Source organism: Dendrobates tinctorius, unplaced genomic scaffold, assembly GCF_039654945.1.
Source record: "Dendrobates tinctorius isolate UK_male_01 unplaced genomic scaffold, ASM3965494v1 ptg000183l, whole genome shotgun sequence".
Taxonomy (NCBI): Eukaryota; Metazoa; Chordata; class Amphibia; order Anura; family Dendrobatidae; genus Dendrobates; species Dendrobates tinctorius.
Window position 1 is genome coordinate 10,573,443 of NW_027361850.1, and position 21,832 is coordinate 10,595,274.

General features: G+C 45.6%; 1 protein-coding gene across 3 annotated transcripts in view; it reads right to left on the reverse strand.

The window, feature by feature from the left end:
- Positions 1-21,832, reverse strand: part of SF3A3 (splicing factor 3a subunit 3) — a 73,336-nt gene that overhangs the window by 26,816 nt on the left and 24,688 nt on the right. For all 3 annotated transcript variants that reach the window (XM_073552041.1, XM_073552042.1, XM_073552040.1), the window contains exons 7-9: positions 14,956-15,038; positions 14,666-14,804; positions 7,783-7,851 (exon numbers count right to left, since the gene is read on the reverse strand). In XM_073552041.1, coding sequence (XP_073408142.1) covers positions 7,783-7,851; positions 14,666-14,804; positions 14,956-15,038 — 291 coding nt within the window. The remainder of the gene's footprint in view (positions 1-7,782; positions 7,852-14,665; positions 14,805-14,955; positions 15,039-21,832) is intronic.

Here is a 21,832-nt window from a genome sequence, read left to right on the forward strand (position 1 = left end):
CAAGGCTGAAATTTGGCCCTTGAGCGAGCTAAGCGCAAGGCCTGACTTTAATCCGGATTGTAGGAATTCCAATATGGAAGGAATGGAAAACATCAGAGGGGATCGACCATGGTCCTTGCACCACGAGAAGAAGGTTTTCCAGGTGCGGTGATAAATGTGCATGGAAACGGGCTTCCTTGCACTAATCATGGTGGAGATCACGTTGTGAGAAAAACCAGCCTGTGCTAAAATCCAGGATTTAACGGCCACGAAGTCAAAGACAGGGCCCCGGAGTTCTGGTGGCAAATCGGGCCCTGTGAGAGTAGATCCATGCAATCTGGAATTCGCTAGGGAACATCAGAGACTAGTTGTACTAGTTCTGCGTACCATGCCTGGCGCGGTCAATCTGGCGTGATTAGGATCACTGGTACTCTCTCTGCTCTGATTTTCTTGATGACCCTCGGGAGCAAGGGAAGAGGGGGAAAAATGTAGGGGAGCTGGAACCGGTGCAACGGCAGAACTAGGGCGTCCGCTCCGATGGTGCATGGATCGTGCGATCGGGCAATGAATCGAGGAACCTTGTTGTTTAGTCTTGAAGCCATGAGATCAACATCCGGAGTCCCCCAGCGATGGCAAATCTGCAGAAAGACTTCCGGATGAAGAGACCACTCTCCTGAGGCAAGGCCTTGGCGACTGAGAAAATCCGCCACCCAATTGTCTACCCCCGGGATGTGGATTGCTGAGATCGGTGACTGGTTGGTCTCGGCCCAATGGAGGATGTGACTCCCTTCGTGCATGGCCATCCTGCTCAGAGTACCCCCCTGACGGTTGACATATGCCACAGCCGTGGCATTGTCGGATTGGATCCTGATGGGGTGACCTGCGAGATGGTGGAAACTCAGTAGGGCTAATCTGATCGCTCGTATCTCCAAGATGTTGATGGGGAGATGTGACTCTCGAATTGACCAACGACCCTGTGCCGTGTGGTGACGAAAAACCGCACCCCAACCCAGAAGACTTGTGTCGGTGGTCATCACCGACCATCGTACTGGGAGAAAGGACTTCCCTTGATTCAGGGAGGATTTCAGTGTCCACCACTTGAGGGCTTGTCTGACCCGCAGAGACAGAAGGAACCAACGGTCCAGGGAGAACGCTTGTCCCAAGTTAACAGCAACGCATGTTGTAAAGGGCGGAGATGGAACTGTGCGAATGGGACCGCTTCCATCACTGCCACCATCTTTCCGAGAACTCATGCTGAAACGAATGGAGTGAGAAACTGGTCGGGAAAGAGTCCGCGCTGCCTGTTGTAAGGCTCGGGCCTTTTCTGGAGGGAGAATGACCAACCCGCGGGAAGTGTCCAAGATCATTCCCAAAAAGGAAACCTGCTGGGTCGGTGTTGGGGAAGACTTTTTGAAGTTTATTTTCCAACCCAGGAGAGAAAATGTATTTACTGTGATGTCCACGAATTCCTCGCAGGCTGGAAGGGACAGACCCTTGATCAGCAGGTCGTCCAGATACGGCAGTACCACCACTCCCCGAGCGTGAAGAATGGCCATGACAGCCGCCATGACCTTGGTAAAGACCCTGGGGGCGGTGGCGAGTCCGAAGGGCAAAGCAACGAACTGGAAGTGCTCCTCACGAATTGCAAAACGCAGGAACTGCTGGTGGGACGGGCAAATCGGGATGTGAAGGTGAGCATCTTTGATATCGATGGATGCTATGAACTCTTTTCCCATGGAGGCGACGACTGATCGGAGTGATTCCATTCGGAATCGCTGCACCTTGACAAACTGATTTAACATCTTGAGGTCCAGTATGGGCCGCATCGTTCCGTCCTTCTTTGGAACCACAAAAAGGTTTGAATAAAAACCTCTGAACCTTTCGTCTTGAGGGACTGGAATGATGACTCCATCCCTTTGCAGCGCATGAACGGCCCGAAGGAAGGCTGTTGTCGGTGTTCTCGGAAAAAATGTGACGAGGGGGGGGGGGTTAGAAAATTCTATTTTGTATCTGGAAGACATCAGCTCCCTGACCCACTCGTCGTGGACGACGGCGAGCCACGTGTGACTGAATGAAAGTAGACGACTGCCTACTTTGTTGGTGTCCTCCGGATACCGCAACAAGTCATTGTGTAGAGGATCTGTGGGATCTGGCTCCCCTAGATCCAGATGCCCTTGGTGTGGGCTTCCAAGAACGGTTAGGTCTGTATGAGACCTGGGAACCTCTGTCTCCACGTGGGGACTGACCTGATCCGGAAGAGAAGGTTGTGGAGGACCAAGTGGAATTGTTGCGAAAAGGTGGAAAATGAGTCGGCTGTTTATTACGAAACGGCCGGACAGCCTTTTGTTGGGGAAGGAATTTACTTTCCCCCCCCAGTAGTGTCAGAAATGAGCTGGTCCAGTTTGTCTCCAAACAGGCGACCAGTTTGATAGGGCAGAGAAGTTAACGATCTTTTGGAGGTGGAATCTGCCCGCCAGTCGCGTAGCCAAAGGGCTCTTCTAATGGAGACTGCATTAGCGGCTGCCTGACCAGCGCAATTAGCGGCATCTAAAGAAGCGTCCACTACAAAGTCCCCTGCGTGAATTATCTGCCTGGTGACACTGGCTGCCTTCGGAGGAAGATTGCTACCTTGGAAGGCAGTAATTAAGACTTCTGCCCAAGCGGCCATTGCCTTAGCCACCCAAGTCGCCGCGAAAGATGGAAAAAGTGCCGCTCCTGAAGCTTCAAAAACTGAGCGAGCGCGGTAGTCAATTTGACGATCCGAGGGGTTTCTGACTGAGGAACCCTCAGAAACGGATAGAAGTATTTTAGAACTAAGATGCGATACAGGAGGGTCCACCGAAGGGGACTGTAACCAATCCTACATTAGATATGGAGCAAAGGGCTATTTAGCCTCGATAGGCTTTTTCCCTGTGAACCGTTTATGTGGCCAGTCCCTATGTTTTTGGACAATGTCCTTAAACTCCGGATGGCTGGCAAATACCTTGCATACACGTTTAGTCTTCTTAAAGGAGATATCGTGTTCCCGAGTGGGAATATTTTCCTCGTCCGTCAGATTCTTGTTGACTGATTCTATAAGAGAATCAAGCGACTCTTAGTCATTTGGGGGATTCTGAGGGACTGACGTGCCAGACTCGAATTCAGAGTCATGTTTGCTGCGAATATTAGGAGAGGGAGAGACAGAACTCGCCAATACTGAAGCGCGAGCGTGACTAGGAGACGCGTCATGGGTCCGCTTTCTAGAGACCTGGCCATCCCTTGAACGAGTACGGCCCCTGCTGTTGGACGGTTCCCAGCCGTCGCCAGAGCCCCTCTCAGGCGGTAAAGACGCGTTCTGACTTAAAGAGGATTCCCGGAGGGAGTCTATAGCCTTGGTCAGTGACTCCACAGACCGTGACAGGGAAGAAGCCCACTCCGCACCGTCGCAGTGGCGGCGGATGGCGTTTGAGCACAAGCCGTGTCGCAATTCATGCATAACGGATTAGTCTGGGCACTGGGCAAGGCAGTCTTGCAAGTGGTACAAGCGGTAAAGAACGCAGTGCGCTTCTTAGTAGCCCTTTTAGCTTCCTTAGATTGAGACATAGCGCCCCTGAAAGGGTTCCAGGCAGAGCCTGGGCTGCAGCCACAGGGAATGTGCAGAGAAGAGGTTAAGCTTTGCTCTGAGGGCAGATGCAGCGTACCCACAATCCTGACGCTGTGTCTCTGGGAGGAATAGCGGTGGCCCTATAGCGTCACCAGGTGCTGTCGATCCGTGCGCGCACCCCCGCAGCCGTCACAGAGCCTGAGGTGAAAAGGACATGGCCCCCGAGAATAGTACATAGCGAGAAGCGCCAAAGACGTGGGCGGTGGCGCTATGCAAATTGCGGCCTAGTAGGCTGAAACCCGGGGACTAAATTTTTGGGCCTACCCGCGATGAGAGCCGGGTGAAGGGGGGAGGTGCGACGGGGCGCGGTGTACCTCCGCTGACACTAAGTCAGCGCTTCTCCCAGGGACCAGGACCCGACCCCATACTCCAATCCGGTGCTCATGCAGGCCGCGCTGTCCAGGAGAGCCTGCAGATCTCATCCTCCAGGGCAATGAAGCAGAGCTGGAGGAGTTCTTAAAGGGGTATACCTCAATAGATCCTCCCTATGGGCAGGGGGATGGAGAGGCTATGGGGCTGATTCAGGGCATCCGAAAGCGGTCCTAAAGTCTTCTCCGTGCGCTTGCCCTCGTAACCGTGTGGGGAGATCGGAACCGTAAAGGAACCGTCGCCCAGAAGAATCAGGTATAACCCCAGTTGTCGCAGGAAAGGGTACGGGGAGGTATACTCCATGTTCTCACCTGTTGTTGGTTCGGGGGAGAGCGGATCCTTGAAAGGAATCCGTCGCCCCCTTGACTCCTTTAATTAAAAAATAAACATTTACAGAAAAAAATATCAAAAATAAAAACGTTGGGGTCTGAAGCCAGACCCAAGTGCCTCCTACAGACACTAAGCAAGAACTGGGGAAATCTCAGCAAGCAAGAGGGTGAATACTGCAGAGGAAGAGTTAACTTTTTTCTGTGTTCACTTAGTGTCGTCCTAGTGGCAAGCAGCATAACACCCACGGTCTGTGTCCCCCAATGAAGTGTGGGAGAAAATGTAATTCTGGAGTTGCTATTTTTTTTCTCATTATGCCCTTTACTGATCAGATTAATTTACTTAAATTTATAGAATGGACATTTCTGAACGCAGCTATACCAAATGTGTATTTTTTATTGTTTTACTTTTAATGGGGCAAAAGGAGTGCGTGACTTGAACGTGTTTTTTTTATTTAAATATTTTTTAAAACTAATTTTTTTTAGTAGTCCTTTTAGGAGACTTGAAGCTGTGATCTTCTGATTGTGTGCGCTACAGCACAGGGCTTCAGGGCTGCTATGCATAGCAAAACTCCAGATGTCCTGTGAGTGCCAGCATTCACAAGGGTATTGTGAGGACAGGCAACGGGGGTCTTCTGCAGAACCCCGGCTGTCATGACAACCCATCGACACCCTGCGATTACTTGACAGGGGCGCCGATTAACAGGACTTAGTCAAACAGCTGAAAGAAAAAAAGCGCAATAGGGTCTTACCCGAGTAGAGATTGATGTAAAATCCAATCATTATACTCACCTTATGCAGGGGAGATTCAGACATATAGGAGCAGAAAGTCAGGCTGCTGCACATCCAAAGGGCCACTCCGTGACCACGAATCATCAAATTGCAAAGGAGAAAGTTTATGGATTAAACGTGCGCTGCTTGACAGATCACTCCTTCCAGTTTATGTTAATTGTACTTTTATTTCCCAACGCGTTTTAAATTGTCAGTCTAAAATCCGGTGGTTATTGCATATCTTAAAACATCTTCAGCAGGACAGTGGAGTGTAAGGACGATGGCCGCTTTGCACAATTGCGCTTCTACGGGTCATGCTTCATGATGAAGCAGTGCACCTTTCATCATGAAGCATGACCCGTAGAAGCGCAATTGTGCAAAGCGGCCATCGTCCTTACACTCCACTGTCCTGCTGAAGATGTTTTAAGATTTGCAATAACCACCGGATTTTAGACTGACAATTTAAAACGCGTTGGGAAATAAAAGTACAATTAACAAACTGGAAGGAGTAATCTGTCAAGCAGCGCACGTTTAATCCATAAACTTTCTCCTTTGCAATTTGATTAACATGACTTGAGACGCGCTTCCAGCCGACGTGTTATAAATGCTGCTCAGTGATTGATGCTGGCATTTAACTGGTTAGCTGCTGGTGGATCTCTGATCCACCTGCAGCTGTTAAGGGCACTTGATAGCTGACTAAATCAGTCAAAGTGCAGGGGAGAGATGTGGGCTCAGCGCTGAAGCCCGCATCTAAATCAAAGACACGACTGATGACGTAACTATATGTCAATTGGTCGTGAAGCACTTCCATCAACATTTTTATCCTCTTAATATAAGTCACTGCAAAAATCATTGCCATGGGGGAGGAGGGGAATGATACAATGCAGGGTAAAGAGACTTACTGTTTCCACAGAGCAGAGAAAAGAAGAATTCGATGAGTAGAAAGGCAAAATGAGCCATTGTACACAGTACTATATAATATGATGTCTGCAATATATTAAGAGGCTAACACCTTTAATATGAGTGAACAAAGTAATCATTACCTATTTACATGAGCACCATTTCCAAAACATGGTCTCAAAAGGACAGATGGAAGAGAGCTAATATTTTCATAATTGCAAATATGTAATTTAAAGAAATTAGTTATTCTCCACAGCATGAAATAGATGCTAACCGGGAAAACAAACTGCAGAGAGCACTTAGGGGCTTACTAGATACGCTGTATATATATTTTTTTTACATAGCCCATAATACAACAGTAGTAAGCTGCTATTGGAAGAAATTACCGGCAGCCATAATTTTATCTCTGTGTCTTGGAGCAGAGTCAGGTAGAACATGGCTAAGTTTTAGGTCTGCAGGATTTGAATAGATGCACCTGCCTAGCTTTTTACTAGAACCAAGGCCTGGGTTCACTAGAGGTCCGTCAGTCTGCTGGATGGAGCAGAGTCGAGAGTGCTGGTGGTGAGTGACCAAACAAAATGCGAGCTGTAGCTTAGAGAGACTTACGGGGTCTCTCTCTGATTGGCGAACCATGTGGAAACTGCAGCCTGTTAAGTGTGAACTGTGCATGGAATTGAACACACTTCTGTTTGGCACTGTAAGCTGCTGGAGCTCTGGCTGAAGGTGATACTGAGACTAGTGGGATCGGGCCTCTTCTGTGTATAAAGTTTGCTTTGGGAGAAAGTACTGTAGTTTGTATGGAGAAGCCTGCACTGACATATATGTTACTACTGAATGAACTATTTGTGTGCTGTGATACCTTTGTGCCCAGAAGAGGCTGCTTTTGGTTTTGAATCCTCTTGAGTTTTATGAAAGCAATCAAACTGCACCTGTTTGGACCAAACTGCATTTTCTGTGTGAACGCTACATAGTGCCTACCTGAGAGATTGAACCCTTACAGTCTATACTGTGAACTTCTATATCAGAACACTTGAAATCTGCCACGGAGGCAAATGTGGATGCTCATTTTAAATGGGTATCAGATACAACACAGCATCAATAATCCATAGGATAAATAACTGCAAAATCAGTGGTGGGTGGGGTCCCTGTTGTGCTGTTGTGAATAGCGCATGTGATAATTGTTCTATTCACTGTCTACAGGAGCTCTGGTCATGTGCTTACACAAATGCTCTCATAGTGTACACAGTGATGACCATGTATATACACTACCACTTAACATGTGACTTTGGAACCTTTGTTAATAGGATTGGGAGGGGAGGGAGGCCAACAGTTTAAAGGCCCTTTTACATTTAGCGATGCACCAGCGATCCCGACCACGATACGACCCGGTCAGGATCGCTGGTGCATCGCTAAATGATCACTAATGAGCTGTCACACAAGCAGATCTCACAGCTATGCAGCAGTGATACAGCGGACGATACTTACCTTTCACACACGGCGATCCTGACGTCCTCCCGCCCGCCTCCACACGTCGCTCGTCGGCGCCACAGGAAGCGCCCGACGAGAAATGGAGCCGGCCGATCTCACGCGATCAGCGACAGACAGCGGGGAGCCGGTCGGAGGTAAGTATCACACACAGCAATATCGCTAGCAATATCGCTATAATGTCACAAAATCGGTGACGTTATAGCGATATTGCTAGCTATATCGCTATGTGTAAAACCCCCTTAACTCTCAAGTTTTGTTCAATTTTGATTTACATAAACTTCAATTGCTGCTTAAACTACACCATACCTCCCAAGATGAAAACGCTGAAAGGTCTAAATGAGCTCCTGCATGCGTAAGTGCGCTGCTGGTTTCTTTCTGTAAGACAAAAATTTTTCATTTATATTATTTTCAAAGATAAGAGTTCTAGAAGTTGCAAAAAAAAAAAAACACCGAACATGTCTGGTCATGGTGAATTCAGATCTTAAATGGCAAGTAATAGTCATGTATACATAGGTGATCACACTTCATTGTGAGGGTTAATCCATGATAGATTAGAAAACATCTTTTAAATAGCCCAATCTACTGCTTGAGGCAAAGCAATTTAAAAAATAGAAAATGGAGTTCTGAAGGTGTTGAAAAATGAAAAAAGTGGCGCTGGATCCTTATGGTTTTTTTTTTTTTTTAGCACTAATGCAATATTTTTCAATGTATTTATGCCAGAAAACAAGTGTACTTATTCTGATTAATCTGTCCTTCTCCTTGGCTTCTATACTGAAAACAGTTTGTGACGACCCAGCATCATCTTAATTATACAGATGTCTATTTTTCTGTAGGCCAGGAGACGTAGGCTATCTTTATGTTGACTATTGAATGTGTGTTTTTCTTTGGTTGGTTAAGAAACGCAGACTGAGCCTGAATGTTGATAGGAGTTGCTATTTGCTGTAGCTCATTGTCTGTCATCTTTGAGGGACAGGGACATAGAGCAATTAAACAATAGATTTGTTAATGATGATTACACTTGGTACCAGGCCAGATAGTTTATTGACCTGCAAAACAGAGAAGGGTGGATGGACTATGTAGATTGATTAAATACTCAAACAATGCAAGTTAATCTCATCATACCTTCCCCCGTGGATTATGGCTTGAAGGGCAGCTGTGAACTATATAAGGGTGATATGCCTCTGTATCAAGTGTGACTTGACAGAACAACAGCCAAGATACTTGGAATCCATAAAGGAACACTCTACTAGGGCAACATGGCTCCATTAAGAAGGACACAAATTTGACATTTACAAGATGTCAGCTTATGATCAAGGCCCCAGGTGAAAGAATACAGATCAGCTCCGTTGATGATCACTGAACCCATGGATAGGTTTGGAGAAGCCTGGTTGTGACCCTCCGGTCACCTAGAACCCATGGATATGCTTGAGGAAACTAGGATTAAGACCCTCGGGCCACCTGACCCCATGGAGATGTTTAGCGAAGCCAAGTTGGGACCATCCGGTTATCCGACCCCATGAATACATTTTGACAATCCAGGTTGGGACCATCTAGTCACGTGCCTCAATGTACTGTCAGCTTTCTAAGCTTGTTGTTACCTCCTCTTTGTGGGTGAATGCCAAAAGCAGGGTGGCACTGGTGGGGGTAGTCGGCGCTGGAAGCTCCAAAGTCACAGTTGCTCTAATCCTGGCAAGTCAGCGGAAGGATGAAACTGTAATTTTGCACCATCTTGGGTATCTTGCTGGAACTGTTCTGTATGTTGTTTGTTGGTGGTTCAATAAATTATTGCCACGCTGTTTTATTCTTACCCCGTGTTAACTGAGTAGTATTGTGTCCACGGGAAAAGAAGAGCGGGCGTTTAGTAGGATTAGCCCTGGTCAATGCGGTTTCAAGTCAGCGGACAAGAGCACCGAGTTAAACGTGTCTCCACACTTTTATACTCTAAAAATACATTTGTGAGAATTTTAGTGTACAAAGATGACCCACAAGTAAGTAGAAGCACTGATTTTAGGATATTGTCTAATTTCTTCAAAGCCTGAATTCAATGAGGAGTAGAATCACTGAATTCAACTATCTTGACCTGCTGAATTTTGGCCCACACGGCATGCACACTCTAAAGGCTTTCCAGGGTAACAGGTTTTCATGAACGTCGTCTCGCTGCACAATCAAGCACAGCCGAGATGTGTTTATGGAATGAAGCGCTTGATCACACTACAAATGCGCAGGCAAAAATGGCATGTGGAATCTTCCATGGGCAAGTCAGTCACCTCTATGAGACTGCCAGAATTTGCTGAGCGCAGTATTTTGCTATCTCTGGCAGTTCCTTGGAGAGTGAAAGGGGCGGAGGTGTGCACGCTCGATTTTTGCTTCATTCAGACAGATGTGTAGTGCCCTGTTATCAGTATTAGTGGGGTTCCAATTGGACCCACAGCAATCAATAAGTTATCCCCTATGGATAAGACAGGAATAATTTTTCTTTTAAACTCTTTTTATTGAATGATACCACAAAATAACATGTGACATTGCAGTATAAGGAAAACAGTAATCCATCTAGTCGTCATCCACAACCTCAGTTATAAAAGCATACTTTCAATAATAAAGTAGACAAACAGCACAAATAAAATAGAAAATTAAACATAGTGTATTCTGTTCTCAATATCATTGCATCATTAAAGAATTCTTAAATCAGGATTCTAAGTTTACAACAAGTCGGGTTATAGTAAGCAAATATTCCTAAGTCCACATAAAGCATCACATTTTACACTGAAAAATAAACACTTCAAGGGTTATATCTCACATTTGAGGAATTTATGGCATCAGGGGCGAGTCACACCACTTTTCCCAAATGTTACAAAACTTCTGGGGACATCCCCTATTTCTGTATAGTATGTTCTCATAAGGAATTATATTGTTCACTAATTTTTTCCACCTCAATGCAATCGCTTTCCTGGCAAAAAAACAAAACCTCTGTGAGAAATATTCTGTCATAATGTGTCCACATTTCTTCAACACACACATCTCTGGAGTGCATTCAATTGGTATCTCAATAATCCTTTATAGAGAAAAAATTACCTCTTTCCAGTACCTTCTTACAATTCTACAATCCCAAATGAGATGCCAAAAATCTGCTCCCACATCTAGGACATTCATCATTTACTCTTCTGCCGAATTTATGTAGTTTACTCGAGGTTAGATAGGATTGGTGTAGCATATATAACTGAATCAATTTATTTGCCGCTGGAGACACCGTCGTATGCGCCTCCAGTGCGTCACTCTACTGGTCATCGGTGATAGAAGGGAGTAAGTGCCTCCATTTATCTTCCACAGCCAATTGGGTGGACGCAATCTTGGAAATTAACAGAAAGGTGTACAGAGAGGAAATCACACCCGTAGGTCCTTGAGTGGACAATATTCCTATTAGTGGATATTTAGATATTTGCATCCTGGGAAGTGGGAACTGGTATGCTATAACATGTCTCAGCTGCAGATATCTATAAAACTCTCTATGAGGGATTCCAAATTTTATATGAAATTGTTCAAATGATAATAAAATTTGATTTTCAAAAATCTGATTGAGTGTTGTTATACCATTTTGCTTCCAGAAACTTATATCCTGCAACTTCTGGAGATGGGAAAATTCAGGATTATCCCATATCTGAATCTCCCCAATCTGATCAGAAAACTTTAAAGTATGTTTACCTTCCCGCCAAACCTGTATTGCCAAACTATGTGCAAACAGCAGGCCCCGAGGTGATCTATATGAACCTTCTAATACCGCCCATGGTATACATCCTCCCAGAAAATGAATGAGATGAGCCACTGCGTTAAGCCTGTCAGGGATCAACCAATATTTTAAATATCGTAACTGGCCAGCCAGATAATTAAAAAAAAAAAAAGAAAAAATCAGATACCACATAACCACCCTGTCTCTTGGGCCTTTGCAGGGTACCAATACCCACTTTAGGCCTAGATGAGCCCCATATAAACGCTATCAAGATATGTATTTTCTTAAAGTAACCCTTGGGGACTTTAATTGATGTGTGTTCCAACATATATTGGCACTTTGGAAGTATTATTTTAATTAATCCAATTCTGCCTGCTTCAGACAGTAGGAGTCGGGACCATAGTTCAAACATTTTTCTCATATCCTCAAAGGGGTATATATTGTCTTCAAGGTCTTTAATCGGATTCTGGTTAATCACTATGCCCAAATACTTAAATCTTGGTACCACCTGCAAACCAAACAACATGGGTACTGCTATATTATCCAATATCGGCATGACCATCGACTTACTCCAATTAATTTTAAGACCCGAAAACTTCCCAAAGCCATCAATAAGGTCAATTGCCCTAGGAAGGGACTGTTCAATCCCATCCAGGAAGAGCACTAGGTCATCCGCATACAATCCTACCTTATCCACTCTAGAATTAATATTGATTCCCTTCACCAAATGATCCTGTCTAATCTTAAGTGCAATTGGTTCAATCGCAAGCGCAAAGAGCATCGGAGACAGCGGGCGGCCCTGTCTGGTCCCCCTACTCAAGTTAAAATATTCCGGCAGCACGCCATTCACCAGTACATTAGCTCTTGGCATACGATAAAGCAATTCGATCCATCTACAAAATTTAACCGAGAAGCCGAACCTCAGAAGCACCCGCTGTAAGAACTTCCACTCCAAGGAATCGAAGGCATTTGCAGTATCCAAAGAGGCTATTGCCCAAGGTCTTTTATATTTATGGCCTATCTGCGTCAGAACCTGCACTCTAATATTCGAGGAGGTGGATCTTCCTGGCATAAAACCAGTTTGATCCTCATGTATATATGGTTGGGAATTTTTAGTATGTGGTCATTATGAGTAAGACTCTGTTGAGTTGAAACGCGTAAATGCCTGTCTTTACCATGGTTTTTTAACCTGTATCCTGCTTTTGGATTTTTAATGAAGATTTCTCAATAAAGATTCTATTTTTAAGTAAGAAGATGTGCTGGAATATTTGGATCTCGGCAACATTAACTTGTATTATCACTACTTTCGGCGTTTTTATCTCAGGGAGATCCATTCCTCCGCTGGGGCCTGGAAGAAAGTTACTCTATCCCCATCCACCACTCTCAGTCTAGCTGGGTACGCCATCGAATAGATGATATTTGAGCTCTTCAAACGTCTCTTAACAGAAATGAAGGAGGCTCTCCGCTTTTGTAGATCTGCCGAAAAGTCCGGGAATAACATCACAGTAGTATTTCGAACTTGATTGTTTGGGCCTTTCTTGCCAATTGCAGAATATAATCTCTGTCCTTACAGTTGAGGAATCTGGTGAGTAGAGGTCTAGGAGGAGCCCCCAGAGGATTTGGCTTTCCAGGCACCCGATGTGCTCGCTCCACCGCGAACGCAGCAGAGAAGGTGGCCTCCGGGAATAGATCACGCATCCATTTTTCCACGAAGCTGCTAGGATTATTACCTTCTGCTCTCTCCGGTAATCCAATTATACAAATATTGTTCCTCCTCGATCTATTCTCCAAATCATCTTGTTTCTGGATACACAACTCCACTTTTTGTTCTAGGAGTCTGAGACGTTCTGGTAAAGGTGCTGCTTGGTCCTCCAAATTCAAAATTCTGTCCTCCGCCTGTCTTACTTTCTCTCCCAAATTGGACATGTCATTGCGGAGGAGACCCAAATCAGTCTTTACCTCGTCGATTTTCCCAGTTAGTGAGGCTGTACTGTTCTGAATTGCGACCAGTAGCTGTGCGGAGACCTGTTTCAGGGTGGGTTCCGAATCCATGTCTTCTGGCTCCTGTAACAGCGATGTTTCCTCTTGATTTGATTTATTTAAGGATTTTTTGGTTGTTGTTGTTGTTGAGCTGGCCCCTCTAGCATAGGTTTTCAACTTGTCAACTGCAGATTGTGTTTTATGAGGGCCCATAATGTGCCTCCAAGATATGTACGTGGTCCAAGATCAAGTTATTAGTAATAATGTGGTATGCCTTTGCAGAATATTTTGGTGGTTCTGAAATTAATTTCAAACGGGCTACAGAGTCATAATTCCGTTTGATTCAGTGGTGTATATTTATGTGCCACCAACACAGGACATAAGAAGAACATAGGGTGGCAGCAGAGAGCTGTGATCTGCAAATCAAAAAGTTCCTCACACAATGGCCAGGATCCTCAGCCTGCCTTCAGTGACCAACAGCAGGGGTATGGGGGAAGGATGTCTTCCAGCAGCCACAAATTCAAATATCTCCACTCCAGACAGGCGCATCAGCCCCACCAGCTGCTGCAAAGTCCCAGATCCACACCTCCACCACACTCCACCAGCTTCACCACCTCACCCACGTGTTGAGGGGGGTTCCCCAAGATGGCCGCCGTCCCTCAGCTCCGTTCCCACCACTGGTGTTCCACAACTTCAGGGGGGTCCGGTACCAGTGCTCAGCATCCCGACACTCTCCGCAGCTCCTCCGCTCTGCTCAACTCACCGGGAAGCCAGCCAGCAGGTGAGTCATCAGACATGCAGAGCTGATGTCTGCCTACTTCAGCACGTCCAGCGCGCCTCTGCCACAGCTCTGTCTGCGCTCTGTATCACGAGCCAGACGGGGTCACTACTTCTCCCGGTGGTCCTCCGGTATGCTCCCTCACCACTGCCTGCCTTTAGCGCTCCGGTTAGCAGTCAGGAGAGCTATTTTGTGCCGTTACCGGCAGGAGCGCAGTAACATGCGACCTCTCTCCTCAGCGTCTTGGCCACGCCCCTCAAGACAGGAATAATTTATATACTTGGTATCACTCCTTTAAAGAAAACTGTTGAAATACAATAAAATCTAAAGATGATTGGCCTCCACTTATTCCTCTTTCCTTGACAAAAAATGAATGCTCACAGCTAAAAAGGCATGTTGTAGAGAACACATGGAGGAATAATTGTCTAGGCAAGCAGCAAGGTGGCTCAGTGGTTAGCATTCTTGCTTTGCAACACTGTGGTCCTGGGTTCAAATCGTAGTATGGACATCTGTAAGGAGTTTGTATGCTCCACCTGTGATTGTGTGGGTTTCCTCCCACACTACAAAGATAAGCATAACATATATAACATACTGCTGTCACTCCCCTGTTGACAAGACATACAGTGGTCACTTACCGACCAATTCCTGTTTAACACTTACAAGAACTTAAAATAATTTAGGCTTTATTAGTGCTATTCATTACATACCGGCCATCCTGGAAAGCTCCCAGTCTCCCATTTCTTTTCAAATTCAATCTGTATCTTTCCAAACAGTTCATTTTGATCTAACAAAGGCTTTACTCTGTCTGCGTAGTCTTGGAGATATTCTAAAAGCACTTCCAAGTACCTGTGTGAATATGGTTATAAAAACAAAAGAAAATTCCAAGTAATTATGGAATATACATAGAATGGCATTACACATACGCAAGTATCTAAATTAAAAACCAAAACACTATATAATTTTAAGTACGGTACCAAAAAATGCATTATACTTTTACCTTTTGTATTCAGCATTTTTCCGCTCTTTGGGAATGTCAAAGAGTTGGTCAAAAGACGATAAATAGGTTATGTAGTCCAGTTTCTGCAAAATTCAAACAGTCAAATGATTGTGTTACAGAAGGCATAAATTTATAATATACTCTCACATCATAAAGCTCTTGTAAAATCAGAGTATAAATCTCTGCAGCACAATGCCATTTCTTTACATAAAAACAGATACAAAAATAAGGACTAAATTCATTAACCCCTTAAGGACCGAGCCGCTTTGTACCATTTTTAAAATCTGACCACTGTCACTTTATGTTGTAATAACTCTGGAACGCTTCCGCGGATCCCGCTGATTCTGAGTGATATATTAGTGGTAAAATTTCTTTAATATGACTTGCGTTTATTTGTGAGAAAAAAAACAAAACACTAAACTTGGCTAAAATTTTGAAAGTTTCAGAATTTTCAAACTTATAATTTTTATACAATTAAATCAGTTATGCGACACAAAATAGTTGAAAAATAACATTTCCCACGTCTACATCAGTACATTATTTGAAACAATTTTTTGTTTGGAAGTTATAAGGGTTAAAATCTGACCAGCAATTTCTCATTTTTCCAACAAAATCCACAAAACCATTTTTAAGGGACCATCTCACATTTGAAGTGACTCTTGGAGGTGTCTACTATAGAAAATATCCAAAAGTGACACCATTCTAGAAAACTGCAACCCTCAAGGCCTGCAAAACCACATTCAAGAAGTTTATTAACCCTTCAGGTGTTTCACAGGAACTGAAGCAATGTGGAAGGAAAAAAAAAATGAACATTTAACTTTTTTTCCCCACGAAATTTTTACTTTAGACCCATTTTTATTTTCACAAGGGTATCAGGAGAAAATGGACACAAATATTTCTTCTGCAATATGTGGGGTGAAAACCACTGTTTGAGCGCACAACAGGACTCGGAAGGAGCATCATTTGACTTTTTGAATTGACTGGAATAGAGAGCGTTTGAAGAGCCTCTGATGTGCCTAAACAGTAGAAACCTCCCGTAAGTGAGACCATTTTGGAAACTAGACCCCTCAAGAAATTTATCTAGATGTGTGATAAGCACCTTAAACCCCCAGGTGCTCCACAGAAGTTTATAACAGAGCCAAGAATATCATATTTTTCCCACAAAAAATTTTTTTTTAGCCCCAAATGTTTTATTTTCACAAAGGTAACAGAGGAGAAAATGGACCCCAAAATTTGAGGTGCAATTTCTCCTGAGTGTGCCAATACCCTGTGTGTGGGGGAAAACTATTTTTTAAGCACAACGCAAAGCTAAGAAGGGAAGAAGCCATATTGGGAGGAATGGTTTGAGGGTGTCACGCTGGCAGAGCCTCTGAGATGCCAGAAAAGCAGAAACCCCCTATAAGATCTCTCATTTTATAAACTACACCTCTCAATGAATTCATCTAGGGTGCAGTGAGCATGATGACACCACATGTGCCTCACAGAAATTTATACCATTGGGCAGAATAATATTTTTTCCACTAAAATGTTGTTTGAGCCCCAAATTTTAAATTGTTATAAGAAATAATAGGAAAAAATGAAGCCCTCAGTTTGTTGTTCAATTTCTCCTAATTGTGCCAATACTCTGCATGTAATAGGGAACTACTTTTGAGGCACAGTGAAAAAGTCAGAAGGGAAGGAGAGCCATATCAATTTGCAGATTTCACTGTTATGGTATTCAGGTGCCCTGACACGCTGAGTCCCTGAGGTGCCAGAATAGCAGAACCAAAATTTTGTTTTAACCCCAGATTTTACACTTTCACGCCGAGAAATTATATCAAAATTTGTCACACAATTTCTGCTGAACATGGCAATACCCCATATGTGGCTGCACGACTAAAAAGACGAAAAACGCCAGATCACAGCCCAGACAGTGTCCCCAGTGCCTCCATCTGCCTCATTATAGGGAATCTACCATTGGGGGATCCGTCTGAATCACGTATTTCAGAGATTTCAGAGATTTACACAGAAACCCCAATGTAAGATCTCAGATCAGAAGGCAGGATAAACATGCGCAGAGCCCTACTGCGATCTTTGGGAGGCAGAATGAACAAATCAATAGCAGGTGAAGAATTGATTTTTCTTATTTTTTACGCCGCTCCTCGTGAGGTATACAGTGGGGCAAAAAAGTATTTAGTCAGTCAGCAATAGTGCAAGTTCCACCACTTAAAAAGATGAGCGGCGTCTGAAATTTACATCATTGGTAGACCTCAACTATGGGAGACAAACTGAGAAAAAAAAATCCAGAAAATCACATTGTCTGGTTTTTTTTCATTTTATTTGCATATTATGGTGGAAAATAAGTATTTGGTCAGAAACAAGCAATCAAGATTTCTGGCTCTCACAGACCTGTAACTTCTTCTTTAAGAGTCTCCTCTTTCCTCCACTCATTACCTGTAGTAATGGCACCTGTTTAAACTTGTTATCAGTATAAAAAGACACCTGTGCACACCCTCAAACAGTCTGACTCCAAACTCCACTATGGTGAAGACCAAAGAGCTGTCAAAGGACACCAGAAACAAAATTGTAGCCCTGCACCAGGCTGGGAAGACTGAATCTGCAATAGCCAACCAGCTTGGAGTGAAGAAATCAACTGTGGGAGCAATAATTAGAAAATGGAAGACATACAAGACCACTGAATCTCCCTCGATCTGGTGCTCCACGCAAAATCCCACCCTGTGGGGTCAGAATGATCACAAGAACGGTGAGAAAAATCCCAGAACCACGCGGGGGGACCTAGTGAATGAACTGCAGAGAGCTGGGACCAATGTAACAAGGCCTACCATAAGTAACACACTACGCCACCATGGACTCAGATCCTGCAGTGCCAGACGTGTCCCACTGCTTAAGCCTGTACATGTCCGGGCCCGTCTGAAGTTTGCTAGAGAGCATTTGGATGATCCAGAGGAGTTTTGGGAGAATGTCCTATGGTCTGATGAAACCAAACTGGAACTGTTTGGTAGAAACACAACTTGTCGTGTTTGGAGGAAAAAGAATACTGAGTTGCATCCATCAAACACCATACCTACTGTAAAGCATGGTGGTGGAAACATCATGCTTTGGGGCTGTTTCTCTGCAAAGGGGCCAGGACGACTGATCCGGGTACATGAAAGAATGAATGGGGCCATGTATCGTGAGATTTTGAGTGCAAACCTCCTTCCATCAGCAAGGGCATTGAAGATGAAACGTGGCTGCGTCTTTCAACATGACAATGATCCAAAGCACACCGCCAGGGCAACGAAGGAGTGGCTTCGTAAGAAGCATTTCAAGGTCCTGGAGTGGCCTAGCCAGTCTCCAGATCTCAACCCTATAGAAAACCTTTGGAGGGAGTTGAAAGTCCGTGTTGCCAAGCGAAAAGCCAAAAACATCACTGCTCTAGAGGAGATCTGCATGGAGGAATGGGCCAACATACCAACAACAGTGTGTGGCAACCTTGTGAAGACTTACAGAAAACGTTTGACCTCTGTCATTGCCAACAAAGGATATATCACAAAGTATTGAGATGAAATTTTGTTTCTGACCAAATACTTATTTTCCACCATAATATGCAAATAAAATGAAAAAAAACAGACAATGATTTTCTGGATTTTTTTTTCTCAGTTTGTCTCCCATAGTTGAGGTCTACCTATGATGTAAATTACAGACGCCTCTCATCTTTTTAAGTGGTGGAACTTGCACTATTGCTGACTGACTAAATACTTTTTTGCCCCACTGTAAGTGATTAGACAACTTTATTCTTTGAGCTGGTGCGATTACAGATTTATAACTGGTTTTTTGTTTGGCTGCTGTCACACACACTAAAAGACACTTTCTATTGCAAAAAAAGCTATACACTGGGGGGGGGGAAAAAAAAGTATTGTCAGCCACCAATTGTGAAAGTTCTCCCACCTAAAAAGATGAGAGAGGGATTGTCCGACTGTACTCTGATATGAGAGGCTGCCAGTAAGTGACAAAAGGCTCTCAATGCCAGGAATATGGCCCGAATTTCCAAGACGTTGATGGGCATGTTCGCTTCCACTGGTGACCACTTGCCCTGTGATGTAGGTGCACCGCACCCCAACCTGTCAGGCTCGCGTCGGTGGTCAGGACCTTCCACTGACCTGAGAGAAAGGATTTTCCCGTTGCCAGTGAGGTTGGCTTGAGCCACTAGTGCAGGGACCTCCTGGTTGCCGATGTTAGCCGGAACTCCCTGTCGAGGGAGAAAGGTTCCTGTCCCAGGACTTGAGGATGGCTAGTTGAAGAGGCCTGAGGTGAAACTGGGCAAATGGTACCACCTCCATTGCTGCTGCCATCCTGCCGAGGACTCTCATGGCAAACCGGAGAGATCAGGGGGGATTGCGGAGGAGTATGCGAACTCCTAGACGGAGAGCCAGTGCCTTGTCTCTGGAAAGGAGCACCAGACCCTGGAGGTGTCGAATAGCATCCCCAGGAAGATCAGAGACTGACTCGGGGTAGTCGATGACTTTTGTAAGTTGACTAACCAGCCCAGGCGACTCAGAGTGTCGATTGTGATTGAGACGCTGACCTCACAGTCCTTGAAGGTGGAAGCCTTGATGAGAAGGTCGTCCAGGTATGGAATGACTACTATGCCTCTGGAGTGTAGAACGTCCATGGTGGCAGCCATGACCTTGGTAAATGTTCTGGGAGCCGTGGCGAGTCCGAACGGGACAGCCACGAACTGGTAGTGGTCCTGGTCGATTGCGAACCTGAGGAATCTCTAATGGGCGGGAGCAATCAGTATATGCAGGTATGCGTCCTGTATGTCTATGGAGGCGAGATATTGTCCTTGCTCCATGGACGCAATGATGGACCGAAGGGACTCCATGAGAAAATGGGCCGGACGCTGCCTCCTTTCATGGGGACTACGAACAGATTGGAGTAGAACCCTCGGAAACATTCGGCCGCGGGAACCGGTACTACGACTCCTGCTTGAAGGAGAGAGGAAACCGATTGGTGGAAAGCACGAGCCTTTTCTGGCGGTTTTGGTGGAACAGAGAGGAAGAACTGGTTCGGTGGACTGGAAGTGAACTCTATCTTGCATCCGGAAGACACTATTTCCCTGACCCACCTGTCTTCTGTAATAGGCAGCCAGACTTGCTGAAAGAGTAGAAGTCGTCCGCCTATGGGTGGGGTGTCTTCCGGAGCTCGTGAGTCATGATGAGGAGAAATTCTGAGGTTTTCCTCCTTTGGGCTTCGCCTGGCCTGTTTTCGACTGCCAGGTCCTGTCTGGCCTCTGCGCCGCCCGTGGGTTGTCACTGCGTGGAGAGCGGTTAAGAATTTGTGCTGGATGCGAGGTGGACCAGCCCGAAGAATTCCGAAAGGATCAGAATAGTGTTTGGTTACGCCGTTTGAATGTTAGGTTTTAGTTGAGGGAGAGAGGTACGCTTACCTCCAGTGGCATTGGATATCATTGTGTCCGACTTTTCACCGAAAAGCCGTCCACTGAGGTACGGGAGATGCATGAGGGACTTCTTTGAGGCCGCATCCACTTTCCATTCCTGCAGCCAGAGGATACGTCGAATTGTGATGGCGTTTGATGCTATCCCCGCTACACCTCTTGCGGAATCCAGGGCTGCATGAAGCATGTAATCTGCTACCACTGCTATTTGAACCGCTTGGTCCGACAGCTCAGGATTTGAAGCTTGGAGGCCAGTTTGCAATTTTTTGGCCCAAGCCAGAAACGCCTTGACCGCCCATACTGAAGCGAACGCGGGAGCCAGGGAGGCCCCTGCTGCTTCTAAAACTGAACGAGCCATGCGTTCTACCTTCCAGGCTGCAGCTTCCCTGAGGGTTGAGCTGTCTGGCAGTGATAGAAGGGTCTGTGCTGCTAGCCTAGAGACTGGGGGGTCCACTTTGGGCGGATCTGTCCACTCCTTGGTGTCCTTTTGTGGGAAGGGGTACCTAGCCTCCAAATATTTGTGATTGGTGAATTTCTTCTCAGGCTGCGAAAACTGCTTAGTAAGGATCGCCTGAAATTCCGGGTGGTTAAAGACCTTAGGTGGTTTCAGAACACCTTCAAAGCAAATCTTGTGTTCTGGGGCTTCCGGGGTTGGATCGGAAATGTCCAGCACCCGATGGATGGAAGAGATTATGTCCTCAACTAGCGTTGTATTGCTAGGGGGACAAGGGACCAGAGACCTCTCTGTTTCGTTGTCGGAGTCGCAGATGCCTTCCGAATCATGCGTATTGCTGAGGCGTTCCCTGGTGGGCGAGCTGGGGCGAAGGCCTTCTGTCGTCAGGGATCGCTGTGGAGATCTGCGTTGTCTGTCTCTGGTAGGGACGGTCTAGGTGACCTGGAACTACGGTGTCTCTCCCTAGAGGGGGATGACCGTGTGCTATGGGATGACGCAGATGAACGCGACGTGTGAGTGCGCTTACGTCTGGGAGAGCCAGAAACGGCCTGTCCCTGAGTGGAGCTGTCCCTTTGCTGGGTAACGCTCATAGCCGAGACATGACCCTGCAGAGCCTGGAGCAATGTGGAGGTTAGGTTATCTATGGACTGCGTCATAGACTGCGACATCTGGGTAGCCCATTCCGGCATGGTAGCAGCCGCTGAAGCATTGGTAGGAGCCTCTTGGGGTTCTGACCCAGTATTCTGGATACAGTCCCGACAGTGCGGGTACGTGCTGCCACTGGGTAGAGTGGTTTTGCAGGCTGTGCAGAATGCATAAAAGCAGTCCTGCCTGGTTCTCTTGGACCTTGAGCCTGGCATAGTGCACAGAGTGCGGAAGGGCTGGCTATGAGCGGGCCCTACAGGGGTGGCTATGCAGGGAAAAACCTATAGGAGAGCCTTACAGGGAATCCGGATTCACAGGCGAGTAAAAAATCCGAGCTGTGA